This window comes from Populus nigra, chromosome 4 (genome assembly GCF_951802175.1).
Source record: "Populus nigra chromosome 4, ddPopNigr1.1, whole genome shotgun sequence".
Classification (NCBI taxonomy): domain Eukaryota; kingdom Viridiplantae; phylum Streptophyta; class Magnoliopsida; order Malpighiales; family Salicaceae; genus Populus; species Populus nigra.
In genome coordinates, this window is record NC_084855.1 from 11,254,044 (window position 1) to 11,280,908 (window position 26,865).

At 36.0% G+C, this 26,865-nt stretch overlaps 1 protein-coding gene across 2 annotated transcripts; it reads right to left on the bottom strand.

The window, feature by feature from the left end:
• Positions 1-766: 766 nt before the first annotated feature.
• LOC133692158 (BEACH domain-containing protein C2-like) lies at positions 767-26,269 on the bottom strand. Of its 2 annotated transcripts, none has more exons than XM_062112890.1 (32): positions 26,089-26,269; positions 23,611-25,688; positions 22,329-23,116; positions 21,333-22,040; positions 20,383-20,517; positions 19,293-19,397; positions 18,977-19,090; positions 17,306-17,382; positions 16,810-16,891; positions 15,650-15,964; positions 14,854-15,476; positions 13,563-13,647; positions 13,140-13,334; positions 11,853-12,398; positions 11,617-11,760; positions 10,994-11,452; positions 10,141-10,277; positions 8,845-8,914; positions 8,671-8,754; positions 8,474-8,530; positions 8,307-8,375; positions 8,143-8,229; positions 7,945-8,061; positions 7,004-7,153; positions 5,807-5,891; positions 5,600-5,720; positions 5,337-5,433; positions 5,130-5,243; positions 4,137-4,506; positions 2,105-2,892; positions 1,655-1,777; positions 767-1,251 (listed from the first exon to the last, which is right to left on the bottom strand). In XM_062112890.1, exons 2-32 carry the CDS (start codon positions 25,640-25,642, stop codon positions 1,174-1,176), a joined length of 8,955 nt encoding a protein of 2,984 aa, XP_061968874.1. In that variant the 5' UTR covers positions 25,643-25,688; positions 26,089-26,269; the 3' UTR covers positions 767-1,173. The 2 variants fall into 2 exon arrangements, with proteins under 2 accessions (XP_061968874.1, XP_061968875.1); XM_062112891.1 differs by lacking the exon at positions 26,089-26,269 and adding an exon at positions 25,882-25,900.
• Positions 26,270-26,865: the final 596 nt, after the last annotated feature.

Genomic DNA, 26,865 nt, shown 5'->3' on the forward strand with positions numbered 1-26,865 from the left:
AAACTATTAATACACTGTTTCAATAAACAATGCAAATGTGTCCAGAGATACTGTGTTTTTGGAAGGTCTCTTAGCTTTTGTTGATAGGGATGGTCATGGATACCAATGTGTCAGTTTTTGTACTATTCATATAGACAAACTCGAATTCAAAACAATTATCCAAACCTACCTGACTGGATATGGATACTCAAACCTGAACTCAACCCAAATGCTATAATATATAATTAGATTAATATACATGTAGTTTATATTTTTAACTTCAAAATTATTTATTTATTTTACATCGGTTCAGGTTTAAATCAGGTAGATCCGTGCCCATACCCAATTCAAACCCCACCCTCTACCTTTGAGTTTCACCCAAACCCCAAATCAGGTTTAGGAAGGTATCATCTAGGTTCATGTGGAATTGTCATCCGTATCTCTTTCTTCACAAAACAAAAGCATTCTCAGTAATGAATGAAGTGCCGTTGCATGGCTAAATTTTTAAAATTCCCAATCATATCAAGGCTTTGTATTCAAACCAAGCACTGATTCCATCATTTTGGAACCATGATTCTGAAATCTAAAATGAGAATTCTCAACTACCGAGCTATTTTCTTGATTTTTTTCCCACCAAGCTTGAATGATTAAATATTCAACAAGCAGAAAAATCTTCGAGGGAAAGAACAAGCTTGCCAACAGTTATTCAGGCCTCACTAGTTACAAACAGCATTTACAATGTTAGGCAAAATATTTTTGGAACACTGCCATCTAACTATTTTCATGCTTTTTAACCAGAACCTTCAACTATCTATATTCAATTTTGACGAAGTAAATTGAGTTGATACATGTACAAAGATACGAGATGGAATGCTGTCATATTTCATTTACAAAATCATGAGAAAAATTGATGGCCAAAAATGAACTCATGCCTTGAGGGAATAATAACTCGTCCAAGACAACAAACTACAACCCAACAAAGAATCAAAAAATGCTGTAAACACCCTGTGGAATCAGGCTCAGGACATACAGAGTTGTTCCGCTGGTCAAATACATGTTACACCCACAGGACAGCCGCGGACTGTAAATCAACTTCATATCTGATCTAGGGCAGCAAGCATACCCTCGTATACATTAGTGACATTAAAGCAGGATATCGTATTTTCTGTATTCGACTAAAAAAAAATTTCAGAGCTACGATTTTATAAGTGGGCTCAGTCCGTCACCTTCCCAACCAAGCTTGAGCATCTGATCAACCACTTTCAAGCTCAACTGCAAGCAGTGATCAAGGGAGACACAATAAGGTTTCATTAACAGCAAGCATTTCAATCAAAATAATGCGAGGGTTACGTGCATCACTAACAACTGAAATAGATTACAAAATATTGGACCATTTCCCCAAAAAAGCATTGTTTTCAGACACACAAGAAAGCAAAGCAAACTGAACAATACAAATTTGTGAGAACGCTGTAGATTACTTCAAAATATAAAGGGCCAAGCATTTAGCAGTTTTTGTGTTGCCATGGGACGGTTTAGCAAGTTGAACACATGATGCTTAAATATGAGATTTTTGGGGATAAAGGTCCATTAGATGTGTGCTAACAAGACCAGGAGCGCATTATCATAGAATTACCCGCTGTTAAGAGAAACAAGAACATGAACAAATTGAACTTACAGCAGGATCAGTGAAGATTATCAACTGTTTATCTGCAGTTGATACCACGAGATTTGTGCTATCATTGTTTAAAGCCAGAGCAGTAATATCCTGGCCTTCTCCAAGTTTCAGAACATGAAATACCTGGACAAAATGTGGCATGCTAGTTAGTAAAATTCAATTAACAGCAAGATGTAACAGATATATCATAAGCAAATTCTTGAATAACTAAGGACACTTCAGAACTATGTGAAGTATCTGTTGGGCACCACATAAAATGTCTATGCTATCATGCCTTGACATATAAATAACAGGTCTATCTATTGAAACAGGGAGGGAAAATTAGCAGCAGCAGCCAAGAGTACCAGAGTCCATTTAACATATGTCAGGGAGCACACATGCGGTCATCACTTAAAATACTAAGATGAAGGTCACACATATTAACAATTTAAAATTCTCAGTTTCTTATACCTTTAGTGTATAGAGATCCAGGAAACAAATTGACGGGGCAGGAACATCTAATCTGTTATCTTCACCAGTGTCCGCTGATTCCAGATCAAAATCTGCAGCCCCTGTCTTTTTTAAGCTTAAGTTTTGGCTGTCATTAGAGGATCCATGATTTTCTGGACATGAGTTCATGCCAATCAAAGCACACTTCCCATCCACAGATATTTCAATGCAACTAACACTGCCAGATAAAGGAAGTTGTGCTCTAGCAATTAGTATCCCGTTAAGAGTATAGGTGTTTAGAGAATTTTGACATTTGTTCCAAGTCATTACAACCCCCTCGGATGAAAGACAAACAGAATGGGCCTCCACACCAAACAGCCTTCTGATCAAACGACCCCTTCTTATAGAATGCAACAGCACATCTGATGATTGGGAGCAAGAAACAACAATCCCAAGATCTGAACTGACACAACAACACAGTATTTCTCTGTGGTGACCACGAAGGACATGTATCGGACCCTCAATACGACGCCACCTGCTTTTTTCTGCCAGGTTAGTTGCTAGAGTGCTACTGGCTGCAGGTGGGGTTCCGTTGCCTGTGGAAGGATCTGAGATACTACTTGAGCTCGAAGTGAAAGCTCTATGCATCTTCCAGAGGATTACAGTAGTGTCCCGTGATCCCGTGACAAGATAGTTGCCATCTGGAGAAAGAGCAAGGCAAGTGACCGGAGCACAATGTGCAACGGCAGTTTCTAGGGTTTTTGCACTGTCTGCTGATATTAGCTTGATACTATTATCTGCATGTCCACCTAAATAGAGCCATAGAAGAATGAATATGTTGGTTTTTCAGGAAAATGAAAAACAAATTTCATATGATAGTGAGGAAAAATTTAGCAAAAGACAACTATAAATCAAACAAAATAAAAAGAAAAAATGACAAAAAATAACACAATTTATGCATAGATGTTTGACTTAGAGCACATATAAGCATGGATCAAAGGGTGGAATTTCTCCTTTTGTTTTTTGGCCGAAACCTTTGGCACCCTTAAGAGTATCAAGGTGCCATGCAGTTTTTAAGTGAAAAAAGAGTCTAAATAAAAATGAAAATGAAAAGTAATTCAAGAATGCAGTGATGATCTTTCGCATAAAAATATTTCCCTCTATTTTCTTGGAAAGAAAAGGGTAGGAAAATGTGCTTGCTTTCATTTGATTGAGGATCTTGGATAAAGATTCCCAAGTGTGCACCACTTTTTGATATTTTCAATGGTTTTTTAATTCAGTATCAACTCTAGAATCTTCTATATTTCCTACCCATTTATGCCCTTGAGGTCTTCCCTGTCACACCCTGACCATCCAACAAAAATTCACTAGTTCGGATAGCAAAATGACCTTGTAAACCCTATCAGCCAGAACTGTGAAATTCACCATGTACCATGGACCAACTCCTGATTCCTGATTAGAACTGATTCAAGAATTTACCCTTCACATTATAAGTCCACAGGATACTTCTAATTCCTTTGACCTTCAAAGCTTGGAACTAAATAAGCAAAGTCGATGCTCAGTCTAATTTCCTAGATAATTGGAGAGAATTAAAACACCATACAACATCAAATGGTTGCAACAGTCCCTTATTTTTTCTGCTTGCCAGAAATTATGTTTTAAAACCTTTCTGGTATAAGTGAAAAAGAAATAATAAAAAATATAGCGGCCCTAAAGACCTTTATTATTTCATGCGAACATAAATTTCAATTTAACCAGGCAATGGACATTGCATGCCAGGCATACAAAAGTAGAGAAGGGATTGCATCTAATAACATCATAATAGAAATGACAAGTAACTCATGTAGTTTTAAGGCAAGTATTCAACATGATACTGGATAGTACACTGCTAACAAATGACACTTCTTTTCTAATTTGAAGTGGTAGCCAATACTAGCAAAGGAGGTGAAACTTTTAAGCCTTGAATATTTTTGACAGATTTAGGAAGGGAATGCAAGCATCTTATTCCAGTGTGGATTGTATGCAGACAGTTTGTGAATCAATCAATACTTACCAGTAATTATTTCTTTGTCATTAGTGATGGAAACCACCGCTTTGCTTCTAATCCCAGATGAAGCAAATGCAAGTGCTTGGGGAAAATGCCACCCATCTCCACCAGACACAGATTGCCCTTTAAACATTCGCATGAATGTTCCACCAGCAGAGCTTGTTAAGGCCTTTCCATGTTGAAAGAGGAAAGGTGTGCCTTGGCCATCTGGTGTGCTGGGTTGCCACTTGTGCTGGGCAATATGTGCTGCTGGTGCATTTATATCAACAATTATGACAGCATCTGAAGATGCATGAATGGAAGCTGCAGGTAGATTGCAGCGTTCTGGGGCTGGAACAGCATATGGTTTGACTTCTTTTGGGTTCCTGAAGATAGTCTGACATAAAATGAAAATCTAAATCAGAATAATGTGCTCTAAATTAATACTGATGATTTTTATGATGGAATATCCCAACATGCAATCTCACCCATTCAAACACAAAAGAAGGTTTTTTTTTATTACTATCAAAAGCACCATCAACTGTTATCAAATTGTCCAACTTGCATCTAATGGATCAGCTATCTAAATGTTCAGCCTCTAATCTCAATCCAAAACCCTAGGAGTAGTCCAGGGACAACCAACAAAATATGTTCCTCCATGCTATATGATCATTACGTAACCAATTACCATGACCTTCCTCTAAGAAGCAGGTACATATATTGTTCATAAACAAAGTTAACTTATTAACCCAGCATATCCAATTGAGTGTTCTTGTCCTTGAAGAATATCCAATTTATATCATCTAAATAATCATGAAATCTTAGCTATACAGGTGCAGGTTTGATAGCATGTGTCAACAGCAGAGTCTTTATCCATTATCACACACTAAATCACAGTATACATGGAGAGCAAAAGGCTAAGTAAAAAGTGAATTGAAACAAGAACTTGGACTTATACATGCTCATAAGAGAATTACATGCTTCCACAATTGTATCAGATTTAAACAGCCAAATTCATACCTGCAAGTGAAGAACATCAGCTAAGGGCATCCTCTTCAAGTGAGGAACAGTCAGAAGTTGGGATGGAGTCTGTCCAAAATATGCAATCTGGTCTTGTGTGGCATGTTGTTGTGCCTTTTTGTAAATAAACCAAAAAAATATAACAATAAGAAATAAGAAACAAAACCTCATTTTAACAAACAACAGAGGATAGCAGAGTTCCCATACTGGATCTGAAATCTTGTCAATATCAACCGCCCCTTCATAGGTGATGTAAAAGAAAACATTGTTTGCTGCTATAGCTTCTTTACCACGTTGCTTAAAGCTGCATGATCCAATTCATTAAACAGTTGAAATGAAAATTCCAGAGTTAAATTGCATATAATTTTTTTTTTCCGGAGGAAAATAATAAGATTGCAAATAATGAAACATAAGGGCGTGCAAGAATGAGACATTACTGATGGAATCAAACAAGTTTGCTCAAATCTTACCCGAATATGAGATCAATCCATTCATGCAAATGTGCAGATACATGCTCACTTTCAAGAGCCATCCGATGCTTATGAATAAAATCAATAGTATTTTCAGCCCAAGGAGGAAGTTTGACAGAATCTGAAAGAGCATTTAATCACAGTAAAGACTTCAACTCTGTAACTTTGAATTTCATTTACTTCACTAAAATATGTCAGTAAGCATACCGAGCCTTCCACCCAACTGTGTTGTACCAAAGTCGATTGAATTTTCATTGGTTAAGATCTCGGGAAGATAAAACAGCTCAGGAACCTAAGGCAAACAAGAACCCACCACCCCAGAAGGAAAAAAAAAAAAAAGGTTATTAATTGCCATTATGTAGACAAAGATATGAGCAACAACTTATTATCATAGGAAAAAAAATTTAAAAAGTGCATACAAGAACAAGTGATCATTATTGACACAAGACAAAGGATCAAAGCATACAATAAGATAAAGTGGTGCCTTTTATGCTAACAAGTCATTTCAGCACATGCATTATTCAAGTTGTTAAAAAGTTAATGTATCATTAGTTAAAAAGAAAAAGAAAATAAAATAAGTTATTTGAGTTTATCAAACTAAATTATGTGAATAAATTAAAAATATTATGCAAAAATATAAGTCCTTTTGTGAGTTGGAGTTTTATTTGTATCTAACATAATCCTTACCATTAAAGAAAATGAATAAAACTAGAAGATTATTTTCTTCTTTTTTCAAGGGTTTTCAAAATTTGATGAACTTTTCCTTTATGTTCAATAATATATTTTACCCTTTTTTAATTTAAAATATTTTTGTTGAATCAAATGTTTGGTTAAGATTGTGAATTACAAATCTGTTCTCTATTCTACATAAAATTTTGAAGAATGATAAAGAAAATTTACAAAATGTGATTATTATTACTGTTATTGTTATTATTATAATTATAATTATTATTATTAAATTTTTCTTACTTATCTTGTTTAAACAATTCTTACTGAATAAAAAGTAAAAGATAATATTAAATAATCATCAAGACTAAAAAAAGCCTTTTGACTTGTTACAAAAGAAAGGTGAAAAACAGCAAGAAAGAACACAAACACAGGGAAGGGGAAGTAACTTAAGGTAACATGTTTTCTTTATCAAGAAAAGTAACTTTAACCTGTTAAAAAAAAGTAAAATAATGAGAAAGAAGATTGATATGGTATTTAACTAGAGGTAAATTTTTTTTTTGTCATGAAAGGTTTCATTAACTGTCAAAACATTGAAGTAATACAAAAGGAAAGTAAAGTTAAATTCAATTCAATCATTAAATAATATAACGAGGGCATTTTACTCTAATCAAATGTTTCAACAAAGGTTGTGCTTTATGGATAGTTACGGATCTTCAAACAAAACATATTACATACCAATTCCTTCACATCACTCATGTCTTCAGTAACTCCATTCCAGGTAGCAGCAATATCTGAAAACATCCGATCTGCATGATCGAATTTTCCACCTTGCAATTGAATTGAAAGCGTTGTAAACGGTTCAACTCTAACAAGATAATATAAAACCTGTCACAGAACCACCATTAATCATATAAACTGCAGTAACTGCATATCAAGCATTCAAGCTGTACAATAGCATTAAACAACATGCCAATTGGCATTAAGTTTATTGGTATAGACAAAAGGAAACACAGAAAACACAATATATCAAGGGGAAAATGGTTCAAATGGAACAAAAGACAACATTTGAAAAATCAGAAAGGGGGAGGGGGAACAAGGCAATCAGGTGCAACTGATTACTATTTCATGAAGTGGTGCCACAAGCTGGATGGAATTGGTGCATAAACACAAATCTACATCCAATTAAATACAAGAATCGAGTTAAAAATCCAAAAACCTCAATTCTACTCTGCAAACCACATGTAGAATGCATTATTTATAATTTTAAATGAAATATTATTCATAAAAACCTACATAACTCACTAGTAGTTTCAAAATCTGTAACATTCATCCAAAATCTGTATCTTGCAACCAGGTTCCATTTTAAATAGGGTCTGATAATTAGCATCTTTACTTAGGCTAATTCAGTTAGGACTTAGGCATTTATCTACTGATAACTATGTTGTAAATAGTGAGGCTCATAAGCATTGTCAAGTACCCTCTTCCCATATTGGTTTCTCTTCTTTGTGATTCCCCGATATGCTACACTTTGATTTCAACTTTCGTAATTAGTATCCCATAATCATGATACAAGAAAACTATGGAAGTGAAGAATCTTCATGAAATGAAACGCACAAGTAAAGACAATTATGATGGGAGGACAAACTTCACAAGATTAAGTGGGAAAAATAACTTACTGTCCCTGCACTTGAGTAATGAGAACCATAATGGAATTTTGGAATGACTGGATCTTCAAAGCTAGAATATCTCTCCTGGAACTTTTTCAGCCGATCAGGATTCAAAGCACCAACAGGCTGCAAGTATATATCCTGCTATAATGACAGTAGAGAGAGTGCAGTTCTACTATAATTGAAGAGTAATTCAAGTTATGTCACCTTCGAAAGATCTCGATAAGAAGAAGCATCAGAAAGATCCAAACTTTTTGAACTGTAATCGGAAAGAACCCATGGAAAAACTGGATACTGCAGATAACAAGAAAATTTAGAAATATCAAGCACAACCTTCCACACTAGAACAAGAAATTACCCAAGAAACATGCCTGAGTGATGTCATTATAACTACGCCCAGCCAGAGTATTGAGTTGCATTAGATACTCAAAGTTGCTAATCTGCACAATGGTTGTGTTGAAATTTGTTATTATTCTGAATTAATGTTGCAAATGTGAATGAAACTTGCCATATTACTGAAGTCAATTTGAGTTTATACCTCCCACCTTGCCCAACGTTCCATAAGTTGAGTTCTCTTCAGAAGTTGCTCAGGTCTCTACAACAGGAAAAGGCAAGCAGCTTTCATGATATAATAGCAAAGTGAAAGACAAAAAAACATCCAACAGGCACAAAAACACACGTGCACCCATGACCAATTCTTTTAAGAACTGTATAGTCAGGTAGAGATTTAAAAACCTGAGTAGCCAGATAAATATTGTTCAAATGAGGAGGTCTTGATTGAACTATAGCTCGGTAAGCATTTCTCCGTGCCTCGGTACTCTAAAGGGACAAATATGAACCAAATGTTAGTGGCAGAATTCTATTAGCATAGGAGAAGAAAATGATCACGATAAATTTCAAGTGAAATACCCCAAAATCAAAGAAGAAGTTCGATCGGTCAATCATAAACAATTCCAGAGCACTTCTTCTTAGCAAATACCTGAAGATGGCAGCAAAACAGTATGGAGATGAGTGAAGAACAAAAGCAAAATGATATTATGGCCTTGCTACACAATATAACAATTTCTGCTGCGAGTGTCATAACTTCATGCATATAAAATGATACCAGAAGATATTCTTATGGTCATTAATGAGTTGAAAAAATAATAAAATTCTGGAAGCAAGGCATCATATGAAGTTGATGCAAAAGGATATGCATGTTGCAGGTTATAATGCACACTTCTAAACACCTGCTAAACAACTCAATTTCTGGAATGTAGGACTGACATTTAGATAATGTGCTAATGCCAGTTCTTGGTAGGACCAGAATGCATTTAATAGTATACAATAGAAAAGCTGCTTACATTCTGAACTCAGAAAAAAACAACTCCGAGAATGACTCCTAAAGTCTTTTAAATCTAAAGATTTCATAGTTGTTAGCAACTGAGAAAGCACAATGATTTCATGACCAGACAGAATGTGATAAACACTGAGCAGGTAAAAAACTTTAAGGTGAGTAGTCACTTGACAGTAGGTTCCCTATTCCCATTTTGCAAAGGTTAAGGAAAGATAAGGAACGTGCCAAATAACACACATCAATCCTTCCAAATCAAGGAAAATCAAGGTTGTGTTTCAGAAGACATTGCTAAAAATCATTATATCTATGATACAAATTACTCAAATATATGACATTTAATGTAGTGTCTCGTGTGGGAAAACAATAAATAAAGCATCTCAATAGAGGCAACCTGCATGAATCTGGTGTTATCTTTCTAAAATAAGTTAAGAAAATTTCTATCAATGATGCTTGCATATCAGCCTAGAATGCTAATGCAACATGTGAACCCAGAACATGTAAAACCATAAATCAGCTGGAGCAAACCAAGAGTCTTAAAGTCAACCAACAGATGACCCGTTAAACCCAATCAACTTGCATCCCCCACATATTACAAAAGAAAAGAGTGTGTCAGCTTTTTTTGGTAAGCCAAAGTTATTATATTTCCTGGTCGTAACTCAATTTAAAATCATAGACTCATGACCCACCTACACACTACAATTGCATTCTTCTGACAAACAACTTAGTAATCAAACATGTTATTGGAATATAAGACACTCAAATTGTTCATCTTCAAAAAAATTAATAAAGATTCTTAGTTGTTAAATTAAAGAGTAAACAGTAAGAACTACAATTCCAGTTACACTAATAAAAGCCAAATAAAATTTTACCGCCGGCTATAAATCTGATGGAGGGAAGACATCAGCCAACTGTGATCCTTTTCTTGGACTCCCGATTCAGAAGATTCCATTCCATCAGCAGTGCTCTCAGTGGTATTAACTATAAAGTTTATTCTCCTAGTAGTTACCTGAAGAAACAGTTACTCATATGCTCAGTAACTACATCCAAATTAACAGCTCAGAGTAAAAATGTCAAGAGTTTCTAGTTTTCAAGTTCTCAAAAGGGAAACAGGCAAAATGCTCTACTTTACATCCTATTTGTTGAAAGCAATAGAGTGCTTTGCAGACACATTTATGAAAACAAGATTGAATGCCACATGCTATGATGGCACACACCACCAGCAGGGGAAATGATGAAAAGAAATCAGAGTGGTTTTATACGGAAAACTTTCAAACCAAAGGCAATTGCTGCTCGTTGAACACTGCAACAATATCATAGGGCCACATCTCACACCTACTGGCATCATTTCCACTACAAGTTGGGCTCGAAAATTACCACAAATGGCATCTAAGTTGTATCAGTCAACTCCATGATCCTCCAGCATAATTATAAAATCAACAAGCATGAATTACAGTGTTACTTAAAGTTCCCTGCATCTCTATATTCCAAAATTGGACAAAACCAAGGAAGCTCTAAATGGTTGAGTTCAATTTCCAAGTGCTCCTCATCAGAAACAAGATTTCTTTGCTTTTGGTTTCTTGCACCCAGTTTTAAGATCTTGATGTAGCACCATTTGAAATTATACGAGACTGACATCATAAATTTAAGATTAAAAACATGAAAAAGAGAAAGAATTTGGTGGATGATTAAAAAAGGATGCCATGCTAGTCTCATAGAGCTTACTTGAAATGTTCCTCGCATAACTGTCAGTGGCCGGACCATAGATGAAGGAAGTTCAAGAATGATTCTTTCATCAAGTTCACTGGGTACATAACCGGGTGCAACTGCAGATGCATTTTCCAAGTCTTGGTCCCTGGCAAGCTGAATGTCATTAGGTTCAGCTGGAGGCTGCATGTTTTGATCAGTTGCTCCAGACAGGCTCAGCTGACTCTCCCCACTCTGCTCAGTATCAAAGGATCTACCATCAAAATTCTCAGTTTCTGTACGTTCCCCATCTTCATTTAGTCCCTCCACTGAGATTGCTTCTGCTGCCAGAACAGGAACATTCCCTTTATCATGCTTCATCTCAATTTGATCCTCATAATTAGCAGCAGCACCAAAATGATCAGACCCTTTATAATTCCTCCTCAAACATCTTCTCATTCTTGAAGAAGTTTCCATAAAATCTAGCTTCCAGAAAACCTACACAATTGTAACAACAATTTTTCAGAAAAGAAGCTACTCTATATAATAAATATGAAATTTACTATGAGAACAGAAAACCTAATACATTAGATAAAAACATGTCAATGCCAAATGGTTCTGATTATGTAATACACTTCTATAAGTTATCTCACACAACATACACGTTCAGGATTGCACAAGGAGTCCCCAAAGGGCCCGAAAAGACTCTTCATCTCTATCAAGCAATGTATAAGTCTGCGCCAAGCACGAATTCCACTGGATAAACGATGACGAGATATTACATCAACTTGAGCACGCCTGTCAACCTAGCAAAATAATGATAGTAATAAAAATAAAAATTCATCCAGGTAGTTATATTATACAAGAAATTATAATGCAAGGCTAGCATGACTCAAACCTCTAATCGTTGCATGTTTCTTGCTAAAGCAAAGCTAGCAACAAGGACTGCAATAAATTTATAGGATAGAGCGTTGAAATCTTGCCCATAGACTGATCTTGTGTCAGCTGGTTGTAAGCATTCCATCCATGCAACTCCCATGGCTTCAGCAATATTCCATCTCCTAACACGCTCCATATCACTAGCATTTCTTCTCTGTGCAGATGTGGCCATTGCAACAGCACTAAGGCCCCGTCCAGAACCAATCTTAGCATTACGTTGAAGATCACGTGCAGCTGCCAATGCAGCAGCTTTTGCAGCAGCCTTATCCTTAGGATGAGCTGGTGTTTTGTTAGGCACTTCCAAAGGCTTTTGAAAGCTTGAGAAGGTATGTAATCTAGCAGTTTTTCGCTCCAGCAAGGAAGAGTCACGCCTAAGATGTGTAGTTGTTGCAGGAGCAGGGGTTTCTCCACCTGCAGCACCAGCAGCAATCATTGCCAATGCCATTGCAGCTGGTGGTGATGCAAAAGCAGCTGCCCAAGCAGGAGAAATCATGCAGAGAGCAGCCTGGAGAAAATGGATTAAAATGCCTCATGTAATACAGCAATTCTAACTTTATTTTTATTTTGTTTTGTTTTTGAGAAAAACACCAAAGACTTCTAAAAAGTAATTAAGGAGCAGAATGGAAACCACAGCATAGCAGGCGCTGGCTATCCAAAGTTTACGAAAAAACATTCAAACAAGAATATATAACAATTTTAAATGAAATAAGAAAGAAAAGCAAAGATGAATTCTTGGTAGTATTTAGGTGCAGAGTTATAATACTTTTCCAAACCAGTGTAATGAGAACAGACAAATAAATGGTGCACTTACTGTGTTCTGAAAGAAATTAAGTCATAAGAGGCTAGAAACAAATGAAAACCGTAAACTTAAAAACAAAGAAATGAACACCACTTCAGGCATGCACTCACCCTAGAGATGTTTTACAGACATTCTCTTCCAATTATATACCTCTACCCATCTTCTTCCATTTCCTAACATGCTAAATCATAATAAGTTCCTTTAATACAATTCCCACAAGACCTAACACTTTATATGCCTTCTGGGACACAAAATTGGTAAAATACTTAGCCTCCAAATACATCAGCAGAACAATTATCAAAAGTCTGTTAAGAACATACATTACCATGGTGCACAAGAATATGGCAACTAGCATAAAATAAAATCCCTCCAGCAAAGCATCAAAGAATTCGTGCCAAAAAAATAGAGTCATGAAAATAACTAAACAAAGTAAACATCTTCACTAACCTCTATTTGTAGTGCATCAGCAGCTAATGCACGATCATCAACAACAAGAGGATTTAAACCATCAGCAGTTGCAAGCTCATGAATTCCAGCAAGAAGCGGCCGCCACCTCCTCAATACAGCAACAAATGGTGGTAAGATACCCTCAAGGTACTGTTTACGGAGGGGTTTCCTGTCTCTGCCAACAGCATGCCATACCTACAACATACATGTTACACTGTTAACTTTTAAAAAAGAATCTGCATAAATGAAAACAACCACAGTATCCAGCTGCATAAGCACGTGGCAAGTGGAAAGCAAAAATAAGAATCCTGTAAAATAAGATCTCAGATACAAATAAACAACAGAATGGATAAGAGCTGAGGATATAACGACACCTGTAGTATAGTGTTACACCACATCAAGACAGTTTTATGCAGAACAAACCTCAGAGTAAAGAACACAAGACGCAACCAACACTCTCTGTCGTTTTGAATCAGAAATTGGCATGTTCAGAACAGGTGAAAGCACACTGTAGATGGATAACACAAATTAGTTCAAGAATTGCATGCCAATAGCACATGGTAGTGAACAACAGCCAAAAAGATTACACTAAGAACTTGAGGATAACAAAAACCCATGTCAAAACAGTAATAAATAAAATAGCATCTATGCAACATGTTATTGTGAATATGCATTGGGATAGAAAAGAAAAGAATGAACAGGAAACAAAAATAAACACACACAACAGTCCACACATATCATGAGAGAGCTGAATCACACTGAAAACGATGATGCTTCTTACACCCCAAAGAAAGCAGGACTCACTTTTCCCAGTAAGAATTTAAACTGTTTATAATTAACTACCTATATTGGTTAACGGAAACCTGAACAAAGACTGCAGTAAATTATGAAGAAGCAAAACATGAGCTGTAAAGTAATTTATCTGATAATGTGTTGTATTCATTAGTTTAGAAGAAAAACATTAAATGCTTATTTTTGATGATGTTGGTTCCCTAGCAGTTCATCAAGTCTATAGTCCAAGTAAGCCCAGGAAAAACATGAACTGCACTTGCTTCCCGCTATAAATTAACAGCAAAAACCTGAAATTAAAACATTCAGATTTTATGTTGTGAAAAAGAAGAAGAACAAGCAAGACACTTTTAGCTGGAGAGGTGAAATAGGCAACAAGATGACCAAAATTTCAGATCAAATGAAAAAAAATCCCAAGAACTGAAACTAGGAGATTCTTCCAATACAATGATGCACCACCCCAGTCAGTGTTGACTTGAGCAAGTCACAAGGGAGTGCCTATAATAATCGCATACCAACCAGTGCTACCCAGTTCAGTATAAAATATCAAGTAGCTTGGTTTCTTAATTGAGTTACCCAACTGCAAGAGGTTGCAGCTAATAACGTATGCCTAATTATTCTTAAAATTAGTTCCTATCCCCTTTCGATGCTGATTTACAACCACAACTTATCAATGTTGCTTCATGTAAAGAGAAAATCATCATACTCTGAAATACTTATGAAAAAATATGAAGATACTCAGAGGGAGTTCTGACCCATGAAAACTTATTCAATTTTCTCCAGCAACATAGTGTTAGCAGTGGTTTGACAAAACTTAAAGGAACATCTCCGTAGTAGAAATTGGATTTCATTTAGAAGTTTGGAAGATCATTATCTCACAAGAAACTTCAAGGAAAATTTTTTTTAAAGAAAAAACATTTATTACCTCCACAGCAAAGCTGATCGTGGTTGTCTCATAGGCATTCGAGCACTGTTTTCTAAACACATGATGTTGCCAGCTTGTCGGTCAAATCCTTCTGACATCCCATCGTCCATGCTTACATTTCTCATGAGCAAACTGGTCTCCCCATTGTCCTCCTCTCTCATAGACAGAAGCACCATACGGAGCATGCATAGAAATGGTTGGTCGCTATCCAATAGCTGATATAGTGCCGCCATTCCACCCATTCCAGTACCAGATCCTCCACCTATACCAAGACCACCACCAAGTCCAGACTCGTCTAATAACAGAGCTTGAAGCATGGCAACTGACTTTTTAACCAAAGGAAGTTCAATCCAGTTTCCATTTGCATCTTTTTCTAAAGTAGACCTCCAAGATTCCCATCCACTTCCACCACCACCAAAGGGAGCTGTTTTTGAAGACAGGCCAACACCATACCACAGTCTGCTCCTAAATTTCCAACCCTCAGCCAAATCCATCATACAGCTCCCATACGACACAAAAGCACATAAAACAGATTCATAAGGCTCAGCTGCTGCTGCTGCGGTAAGACGTTCCATCACACTCGCAGAAATTTGCCCATTTGCATCAGCCATTGAAGCAAGGACCTTAGGAAGTCACATGTTAGCATATGAAATATAAAATTGCAAATTCTATTAACTGAAAAAAATAAATGTGCTAGCAAAACATCCCGAGTAGAAATTAGCATAAAATTCATAGATCTTCTGCTGCAAGTGCTATGAATAAAGAAGCCAAGCATAAGGTAAAAAATTATACATACATCAAGAGGGAGTCCCCCAGAGTCACTAGATCTGCGATCACCCAAGGCTTCAAATGAATCCACACCAAGGGAACTTGAGCGATTATTGAGGGGAGATACAAGAGAAAGTGGAGATGGTGAACTATCAGCAACACGTGACGCACAAGAAAGTTTGCTTTGTAATCGTAAGTGATCTTCAACAAGCATTAAAATCACAATAGCATTTTCAACCAAAGCCACCGAAAGCTGAGCAGCGTTGTCTGCTTCAACCTTAGCATCTTTTGGTGGCAAACCCTCAGCTGCAACACCAGCAGCTGCAGCAGCAATTACTTGAGTCTGCAGCAAAAGAAAAGTTTGATGTGGATGAAAGTGCAATTATCCTCTCATAATCCAACCAGAAATGGTGAAAGATAGCTGTCACCATTCTTTCTAGTAAGAGTTTCAACTAATCAAGCAGTAATAACGGTGTCACATAATGCAAATTCATCAATTAAATACAAAGTTTACTATGGTCCCAGAATGTTCTAGCTCTCCACCTAGCCACAAAGTCTTTGAATTGGATGCATATGATAACAAAGTCACAGCACTCATATTTGTTTCCCCGTACACTAGGCCAATTTGTTTGATTATGGAAGTTAGTTGTTATCATAAAGAATGTTATGTTGAAGTCTGGGCTGGTAGTGCTTGACATGGAAATGGTAAAAATAAAATTTCACACGCCCTAATAAATAATGTGGATAGCCCTTTCTGGCAACATATATTTTGGATATAACACCTTAAAACAGCATATCAGTCATCATTATGCTAGGCAAGTTATTGTCAGATCACGTGCTACTAGGCCACAACTGGATAGAACTCTGGGTGAAATGAACTAAGTTCCAAATGGAATAGAAGAGAGTTGATAAAACCTAAATGGGAAATCATATGAATGCTTTAAAATTATTAAAAAGAACATATCAATTTGCAAGTGGAAGTTTTGTCCTGCTCTACTGCCGCTCATTGTGCACATTTTCCATGCAGATTCAATCCTAGATTTTGGTGTTATTCTAGCATATTCTATTGGTGGTCACACCTGCTTCAACTTTTTAAACATTTTAAGACTCATCCAAAATGAAAATCGAGATTGCATAAAAAATGACATGGCATAATATTCCCAAAGAGCAGAGAAACACAAAAGTTACCTGAACCTGCAATTCTCTTGCAGCAAAGTCTAGCAATGCACCCAAGAGTCTTCTTTTAAATACAGGCAGTGATTCTTCGCGTCTTTAAATGATGAAAAAGATAGACCAAATAGAGAAATCAAATATTGGCTATTAGGTATCATCAATAAGAGAGAAATAATAGCTGTAGCTCAGAGTTTATGGATTACAGAAAAGGAACAAAATATCACATGAAGCTAGTGTGAAGTTTGTTTGGGAATTCTATAGATATCTGGATAACAACCATATGGTCCACGTAGCACAGTCAATAATCATTGAAAAAAATTTCCAAGGAAACAAAATGAATCAACTCATTGGAAACCCACTAAGAGACAAGAATTGATGTTATCAGATTTTGAGTCAGCCAACATAGGGACAATCATGATCCATGAAGTTAACTGAACCTCATAAAAGAATAAACCAATTTGAACAGAGCAGGGAAACATCACAGAAGCAGGCCAGTAAGATAGGGGAATACCTAACTCGTTGGTCTCCTGTGCTTGATCCCCCAACAATAGAAAGCCATTCTGCACAATGAATTGTAGCTTCAATATCCTGTAAAGGGGAAATGAAAGCTGATATAAGCAGGGTTTAAGGGGAACACATCCCCTCAACACAGATTTGACAGGAGGGGTATTATATCAGAAAAGATTTGACATATAGAAAACAAATACAGGTAGAAAATATTGGCAGTTACTGTTTCAAAACAGTGTATGTAACAGATATTTACACTAGCAATATGTTTCAAGCTGCCACATAATAAGCACCATTAACAGCTGTGGTTTCATAGCAGTGCATGTAGAAGGTATTTGCACAACTAGTACGTTTCAAACTGTCACCTAAGGGCAATAACTGACAGCTACAGTTATGTAATAGCTGTAAATCTGCAACCACAACATAATAGTATTTTTAATTTAAAACCACAGGTAGGAATGAAGATCAGCTTCCAAAGAGAACTTTGAGGTTGTTTCTAACTTGCAGGATTGTAGTATCTTTAAAATTTCAGTATATTGCACTTGTCACAGAGCTGATAATTCGTGAAAGTAATTCCAGGATATCATTTCAAAATCTGCAATTATTGAGCTGATTCAACAATGATGCTTAATTAACTCTAGTCAAATGCAGGAAACACCAAGATACGCAGAAGAAACTAACATATTTTATTGGAATCAATGATAGAGAACAGAAACATAATGGTCAAGCAATTAATATCAAAAGCAGTCTATGGATCCTATCTTCCAACAGGGAATAGAGTAATACTAGTTATTTGACCCACGCTTCGTCATGGGTCGGATAATTTTTTTGGCAAAAAAAATTAAATATGCAAGCTTTTCAAATGTGTTTTTTTTTAATTCTAATTATAAATCAAAAGGCCTATACATGCATTTAATTAAATACATCGAGAATCATTTGTCCCAATAAATGCAAATAACAAAGTGTTAAGGCGTCTATTCAACTCGCCTCGTTGCAGGTCAAATAATTTTTTTTTCTAACACAGAAGAATTAACATGTAGGTGGTTATTAACACACTTTTTTACATTGAGTAAAAAATATAACCGTGACTCAAAAAGTCGATGTTTACATATAATAAAATATAATAAAGATCATATGCGTTAATAAAACATGTAAGATCTTAAACTAGTTTTTAACATAGTAGATGAATGAAACAATGTTGCAATTACTACAATGAAACATCATTTTCTTAGTCTTTGTATAATAATTTTTCAAAAAAAATGTAAAAAAAAATTAAAAAACAAATTACAAAAGAATAAAGATAAGAACAAAAAAAGAGCATAAATAGGTCAAGTGTAGAGTATTAAATATTAAAAGTGCAAAAAATAAAAATAATATTTTTTTCCCCAAAACAAAAACTATAAAGAAAAAAAATGGAAAAACTAGAAAAATATTACAAAAAATGAAGATAAGAAGTTAAATGGTGATAAATAGACCAAATGTAAAATGATAAAAATGCCAAGTATAAAGAGAGAAAAAATATAAGAAAAACTGAAAATTACAATATTGCCACTGATACGATAAAAAAAAAAAGAGGAAAATTATACAATTATACCATTTCTACCATAAAACACCATTTCCTTTTAGTATATGTATAATATAAAAATTATAAGAAAAGGTATTGAAAAACACCCACCTTCCAACCATCCTTTTGGCGCATTGAGTGCTCTAACATTATAATCAAGAAGTTGTGTACGAGGTCCTCTATGTCTCCTAAGCTAGCCACGTTAGAATCTTTGGTTGCACTCATCTGAAAACACAAGTAATGCAATTAAAAACACAAAATGAATAAGAATAATCAAAGTATGACCCCAAAAGCTTGCTAGATCAATATAAAAGCTGTCAATTAAATATAAAATGTTCTATCATAACTAGGTGTCATGCCCCTTACAAAATAACATTTAAGTATAAAATCAACAAAATAAATCCATAATGATGTCCGGTTATGTTACCTCATAATTAGAGATTAGAATCTCTAGAAGCCACTCAGGCCATTCCTCCATTTTTGTCAGACTGCTTCTGTTTTCTGGATGACTGCAAGCCAAAAACAGAAGATCCTGAAATCATATAGAATGCAGCAGCTCAGAAACTAAAAATACAGAGGACCTTGATAAGGAAAACTAGAAATGTGAGGTTAAAAAGAGAATTTAGACTACATATTCAACTTATTTCATCAGGAAAACTATTTGTAAAGGGGTTTTGACATGGCCATTTCTAGCAATTCAGCACATCACACATTACCTCGAACACTTGGTAAAAACATCTGTTGTAGACATAAGAATCCACAAAATAATTATGCATCAACATGCTGACTGAAATAAAACAGAACATTTACCTATGCTCCTGTTAGCTGATCAGCTAGGGCTATGGGAAAAAACACTACAGGATGCAAGAGCAAACCCACTGAACTATATTATGGAGAACCAAGAAATAGAATACTAATGACAATTATAAGCCTTCAAGTTCCTGTACTACAGTATCTTCCAATATCTAAGTTCCAAAAACTAGAGAATATGTTGTTCATTGTTAAATCTTACAGTCTAAATGGTTATTAAATTAATGTATTATAGGGAGCTTCTTGGCTGTCACCTCATTTAATAAATGAAAGATACCATCTCCCACCCACTTCTTTCATATTTGAAATGACATAAAATTAGCACTCCCTTACAAGAATCCATATCTGGTGTCCACCTTTAGTTTTCCAATTATTTAAAGAAACATAAACTATTACTGTGTTTGCAGCATAGAGTTCAAAAATTCCCTCTATTGGAAACTCTTGTATAGCAGGGTAGCTAAAGGTAAATTTGCAAAAGCATATAAAACCTCATAGATCAACTTGTGTAGCCTTTATTAATAACAACACTAAGGTGACAAAAAAGTGCAGACTGAATTTCTGCACAACTTGGGCAATTATAAAGCTTCATTCTTTTTCATTTATATACCAGAAACAAATCCGGTTCAAAAATGATCTGAAAAGCAAAAAAAATGCCTGCACAGAAATAACAGCACAGAAACATAGCATGTCGCACAAAAAGGAAATACCTGCAATGCTTGGCTTTGCAAGGCTCTAGATGCATACGGCAGAGACCGCAACAGAACCAACAGAAGTTGTGAATGTTCAAAGCGATGTCCAGAATCATAAAAGTTCAGCCCTTCCTCTGTTGAAGAAGCATTAATCTGAAAAGTACAAAGGAGTGATTTACAAGATTTGTTTCGAAGTTTTGGTGAATAAAAAAATCATAATGAAGCCATCCATCTAGAGTTTTCAAGACATATGAGAACAACAGACAATCTCATAATATCTCATTCACAACTTTAAATGTGCTTACTGACCACAGTTAAAACAACAGTTTTACCTGATTCTAATAAAATATGGTGAAGCATTCACAACAGAAATAAAATCAACATTTCCTATAAAATATTTAGTTATGAAAAACAACTTTATTTAACTATGAAACTTGACCAAACATTTTGTTATGCATGCTACTGGTGGATAGGTAGATGCATAGAATACTTGTGATCAATTATAAAAAAGCAGTTATTCCAAGGCAAGAAGAAATATCAAGGTGCACCAGCAATGCAAACTACCAATCTTAACATCACCCTTAAGCCTTGACTTTCTAGTGCAAAAAATAAGCACGAGTGTGTGCATGTGTGCAAAAAAGTCGTGCATGTTCCCTCAATGGAAAAAGTATGTAATATAGAATTATGGTCTCCTAAAGAGAAATACTTCACTGCAGAAAGAGCAAAAACCAATAATGATAGAATTACTAAATCTTTTATGTTTTGGTGATTTGGAATAAAAACCTCATCAAAATTCAAAAGGATTTAGCAAACAAAATAGTAAGGAAAAACATTCGAGGATTTGTATTTGAAATCATAAGGAAACATTTACAGATTTTTACTTTGCAATGACAATAAATATTTTTGAAAAACAAGACTATTCATTTATAAACACATGCATCGAAATGGATGAGACTGGAAAAAAATACCGAGGCCGCCAATAAAGCTGTGTACACAGTGGTTGTCATAAGCCTATTTGGCGCTGCTTGGAAAGCCTTCTGTAGTGCAAAAAGTAGTAGAGAAACTTTATCATCAAACATTGTACCGCTGCCATCATGCAGGCCACCACCAAAAAAGGTGCTAGTAGTATCAGAGGGTGCATGTGAACCAAACTTGAAATGACCAGAAGTTACAAGAGCGCCTATTAGCCCAATGATTGCAACAACAATGCCATCACTTTTATCAACATTGTAAACATTATTCCTTGCATTATCAGCACTAATAGAAAGGCTTATACCACCCAAATTCTTAATAAATGGGTTTTCAGAAACAGATGACATCCTTTCAATTTTCATGCCAGGGGAAGAGGTGGCAGGACTGCCACCACCGCCACTATCTAAACGTTCAGATTCATAATCTTGATCCAGAGAAGTCAAGTCCTTTTCCTTTTCATCATTCATTCTTCTTTCTGAAGTACCCTTACCAATATCTAGTTCAGTTTCTTGAACTTGTAAGCTATCATCACTCTTTGCCACTGATTCTGGAATGCTATGTTCACCAGCTTTTGCTTCTCGCTGAAGCAGAACAAGAAGTGTTTCTATACCACCACATGTTATGAATGACTCTGCAAATGTACGAGCTCTAGCTGTATTTGGTTGTATGACTAACCTGTAGATAAGATTCAAAACTCTGGCAACCTGAAAGAAGATTTTTTTGGCAGGAGTCATTTAGGATAGATTTATAAGCAAGTGGCCAGTGTAGAACATCATAAAATATTAAAATGGACCATATAATTTATCACATTGATACAGCTAAATTCTGCATATATGAATCTTATTATTATTTAAAAAAAAAAAGCAAACGAAGTTCACAGAGAAAACTCACATGTGAGGCCATGTTAAATGTGGGGAAATACAGACTGCTGAAATGGCTGATATACATTTAACATCAAAAGCAAAACATAATGGTCAATAAAGTAACTTTACCTGATTAGGTTGAGGGCAATCAACCATGAACCCAAGCAGACAACGGAGGTCATCTGTGGCCACTGCAGCAGATGCTGCTCCTATTAGAAGTTCTATGATCACTAAGAGTTCATCAACCAAAGCATTCAATTCACCCACTGGATGGGTTGCCTCTTTCGATGAAAACGTATTCACAGAATCCTTCTCGATAACTGTCCAATAACATCTTCTGCAGCCATCAAGCAGCATCTGAATAGCATTGGCATCTCGCATCACCAATGACTCTGAGAAAACCATGTCTGCAAGTGAGGACAGAAGCTTCTTTTGCAATCCATAGTTGCACAAGCTCCAAATTCTCAGATCCAGTAACAGCGTAGTGAAAAGCTGCACTTTGAGGGCATGATTATGCTTCTGGGACTGGCATAGGGAAACGATGGCTGCAACAAGTTCCTCATCTCCAACACCATTGCAATTCCCAGCATCCAATGAAGACAAAGTTTGGAGAAGATAATTTAAGATTTTTGAGAGAACCTCAGGCCCTCTAGTGCGGCACAATTCTTCATTGTTCCCAGGATGTTGAATAGCTATGGAAATTATTCGGAATACTGGAGCAGCCAGAGTAGCTGTGGCAAAGGTTATGGGAATATTTCCCTGTTCTGGTTCCAGACTATCTTTATGCACACTGCTTACCGCTAGAGGAAGTAAGGAAATGGGGCCTCCATAAGCCAACGCCCACAAAGCCTCCACTGGTCGCATTCGTGTAGCAACATGGACTTGTCCTAGAACCTCAGCTGGCCGTCGAAGCATGCCTTGTTGGACACAAATAGAAAAATTAAGAAATAGCATATAAGTGACCAAATTATTCAGGGCATCAAACAAAAGAAAGCCCTCAACCATACACAAAAAGATATCAAAGGTTTTGCTAAAATTGATGCTGTAGCCCACAACTAAAAAAAAATCAATACTTGTTGTCAGGTCATTTAGGACTGAATCCGGCAATGGACAAGTGAACCAGACGGGAGACAATTTAAACTGGGCTTAACTGTTAATGATAAGAATAATAAAAAAGAGAGGAAAGAGAAAAGTAAAGAAAATAAAATCTTCTAACTCCACTCATTGAATTATTTATTATAGTGAAAACATGAGGATTGGATAAAAATTGAGTGCAAAAAAAAAGGATAGGCATAGCTGCACTATCAGAGGGGCATCTTCAGAAATAAAATCTTCTTTCAGATAATGATACAACAGGCACCATGGTATGTAGAAGATAAAGGAAAAGGAAATAATTGCATAATGTGCATACCTGCAGCACCAGAAGGAGAAGCATCGGGACAGAAACGCCCACTAAGCAAACTGGGGTGATAGAGAAGGTGAATTGACCCTCCAATCTCAGCATCCAAAAGTGAACTTTCTTCTGCCATTGCTCGAACATGGTCATTTGTAGCTTGCCAAGGAAGCCCAGCAGCATTACCAAAACAAGGCAGCACATCTCCTCCTCTGGAAGCTAAGCGTGCCATCCTTTCAGGGCCAATTGGCTCCTTAAAGATATAAACAGGCCCTATCTCAGCAAACAAAGGACACTGCCTACGACGTCGTTGTAAACCAGCCATTGTAGGAGGAGGGTTTGTCCCAATGCAGCAAAATGCTAGTGGCTTGGAGATCCGAGGGAACTCAAAAGGACGAGTTTCATACAAGGATCCATCAATATACAATCTCAGTTCACTCTCTGTTTTCCCAATCAGTCCCTGCTTGTAAATATGCTCCAAACCAATAAAGTACCAGCATTGTGGCTTGAATGCATGAGTGAAATGCAATGATGCCTTCTTTCCCTTTCCGCTACCACTTTCAACAACCAAAAACTGAGCATGAAAGTAAGCCTCTATGCCCTGGTTATCAGCAGACAAGAAACTGAACAATCTAGGCATGTGGGTCGCCCCTTCACCAGCAAGTGCACTGGCAGCAGCTGCAGCTGACATGGCAGATGATTTTCCTGACTTGGCTGCTGCAGCAGCTGCAATAGCAGCTGCAGCAGTAGCTGTGTTCAATGTGTCTGCAAATGATTCGATATAAATCCATGTCGCAAATGCATAACCATTGGTAAACGGCCAACGACTCTCTCCTGGACCAAGTAAACCTGAGCTTTCACCATCAAACTCGAAAGTAGATGCTGGTCCCTTTGACTCCTTTCCACCCATTGCCTTCTCCAACACTAGCATTAAGCGATATGCCCATGAAGTAGTAAGCGTTCTTGTAATTACTTGCAACCATCTATGCAAATCAACAACATTAAGTGAATGACCTGCTAGGTACTGGATACAATAGCATAAAGGAGTCCCGTCCCATCTCATCTGTTCTGTTAACCCACCAGCCTGAACAAAGATTTTCTCTGCGGTCCCCAAAAGCACTCCCAATAAACCAGCCATAGAGCACATGGCTCTGTTTCTTGTGCAAGCCCGTAATATGGCGAGCAACCCCCTCACCATTCGTGTCCTAGGGGACATGAAAACCTCACTGTCACCTACCCAAGGAAGGCAAGGAATAAGCTCACCTGCCACAATGGCTGCCCTAGAGTTCAGCATCACACTAGGAGGATTATGATCCTCATCCTCAAAACTTTCAACTCCACCCATTGTGGCCAAAAGGGAATCAACAACCAAGTAAGCAATGCCCTCAGCTTCCTCTCCACTTCCAAAACTCTCAACTCCACTGACAATGTTCTTCAGCTTGTCCAAGCTTTCAGGCTTTCCCATTATAGCTGAATCCACCAAATGCAATAACTCTGGGGACACATTTGGCATTGCAGCTTTTGGCTTAACCTTTTGCGGTGAACCAGTTGGAGAAAATCCATCAATAAAGTACCCAGAATCTAGACTGGTTGACGAGTGTGACTGCTTAATTGCATAACCAAATTGTGTCTCAGGCCCAGGGCTCGATGCAGAGCGATCATGTTGAATTTCCATAACAGAGGAAGAATCATATTCAACACCATAATTACTGTATGAATTCGGAGAGATTTCTCCAAACCTATCAAATGAGAATCTCTCACTCTCTGAATTCGATGACCGGTTAGAATTGATATTATTAGCCGGAAACTCACCAAAACTCTTTTCTTGATCTTTTAAAGACACCAGTTCAAACTGATCATCATCATCAGTATCTACAGAATCATCCCCATCCATAACCAGATTTTCATTTTCTATCTCCTCTTGACCACGACTAATCACATTTACATTCTCCTGAGGAGATTCTCCTACCCTACCTTCCTCTACAAAACTATCTACTTCCTGAGCATCACAACTTTCTCCAATCTCCTTGTTTTCTTCTTCTTCCTCCATTTTCCACTTCTTTTAAAGACAACACATTTACCCACCGCACGCAAACCTATTAACCAAACAGAAGAAAATTCAAAATAGAATACCATTTCAAACCAATGCCAGACAATTTCAATACTACAGAACCAAAGTCGCTCATACAAATTGCAAAAGAAATTAGCTCAAATGATTTTGAATCACTTAAATTCAGCGGATCTAGCTTCGAAATCACATACATTTAATTTAATAAATGAAGTACATACACTAATCTGCCTTTTTACTTGAATAATCACAACAAGATCTCTTTAATCACCATATAACCGATCAAGTAAGTCCCTCTCTCGAACACACATAACATTCAATATCAAAAGTTAGAAAATGAGATGTAAAATAAAATGACGAGGCTCAGATCAGAGAAAATCCCCAATGACAGCAAGAAATTGAAAATGTAATAAGAAATTGATCCTTACCTTAGAGAAAAGAATCGGTCAGGTTCGATTTTGGAAAAGTAATGATTTTTAAAGGAAAGAAAATTAATTTTGAGAGGAGAGGAGAGGAGAGGATCGGAGAAGACGAAAGAGGAGGCGAATTGAACGCGAGAGAGATGATGGATTCAGCTAGCCCAGTCAATAACCAATGCAAGGTAAAGGGTGGTTAAATTAATTAATGACTTCATTATCAAGCTTATTTGGTTTTGAATATTTTTTTATGTGTGAGAAAATCTTTGTTTTGTCTTGCTTCCCTTACACGTAAAATAAAATAAATTTATACTTCTGTAGAGTATGTAACATTGTTATAATATTTAAATTCAAAATTAATAACTTAAAATTCAAAATTAAATTAAACTTTAAAATATTAAAATTTAATTTTAAGTTTATTTTTAAAAAAACCCTTTGTTGGAAAATAAATTTAATTTGAAAAGTGGTTTTTAATTCCCATGAAAAATGAATTTTTAAAAATTAAATTATTTTTTTAAGTTTGATAATACCATAAAAAATAATTTGTAAAATATTTTTTAATGTTTTTCTATATTATAAAAAATGAGTTGAAAAATAATTTATAATTTTTTTTCAAGTTTATTGAAAGAATAAAGATTAAATTTAACAGATAAAAAAATTAAAAGAAGATAAAAATAATATAAAAAATCTATTATAATAAATTATTTTAAATAAAATAAATAGTAATTAAAATAATAAAAATAAAATCTGACAAATATAAAAATTAAAAAATGATAAAATTTTAAAAAT

Bases quoted from the DNA above. Each gene is read 5' to 3' on its own strand.
- LOC133692158 (XM_062112890.1), bottom strand. From the start codon at position 25,642: ATGGAGGAAGAAGAAGAAAACAAGGAGATTGGAGAAAGTTGTGATGCT. The intron at 16,892-17,305 runs GTATTCCCCTAT...CATCATTTAAAG, and splicing joins ACAGGAGACCAACGAGTTAG to ACGCGAAGAATCACTGCCTG. The intron at 5,244-5,336 runs GTATGGGAACTC...ATTTACAAAAAG, and splicing joins TTGACAAGATTTCAGATCCA to GCACAACAACATGCCACACA.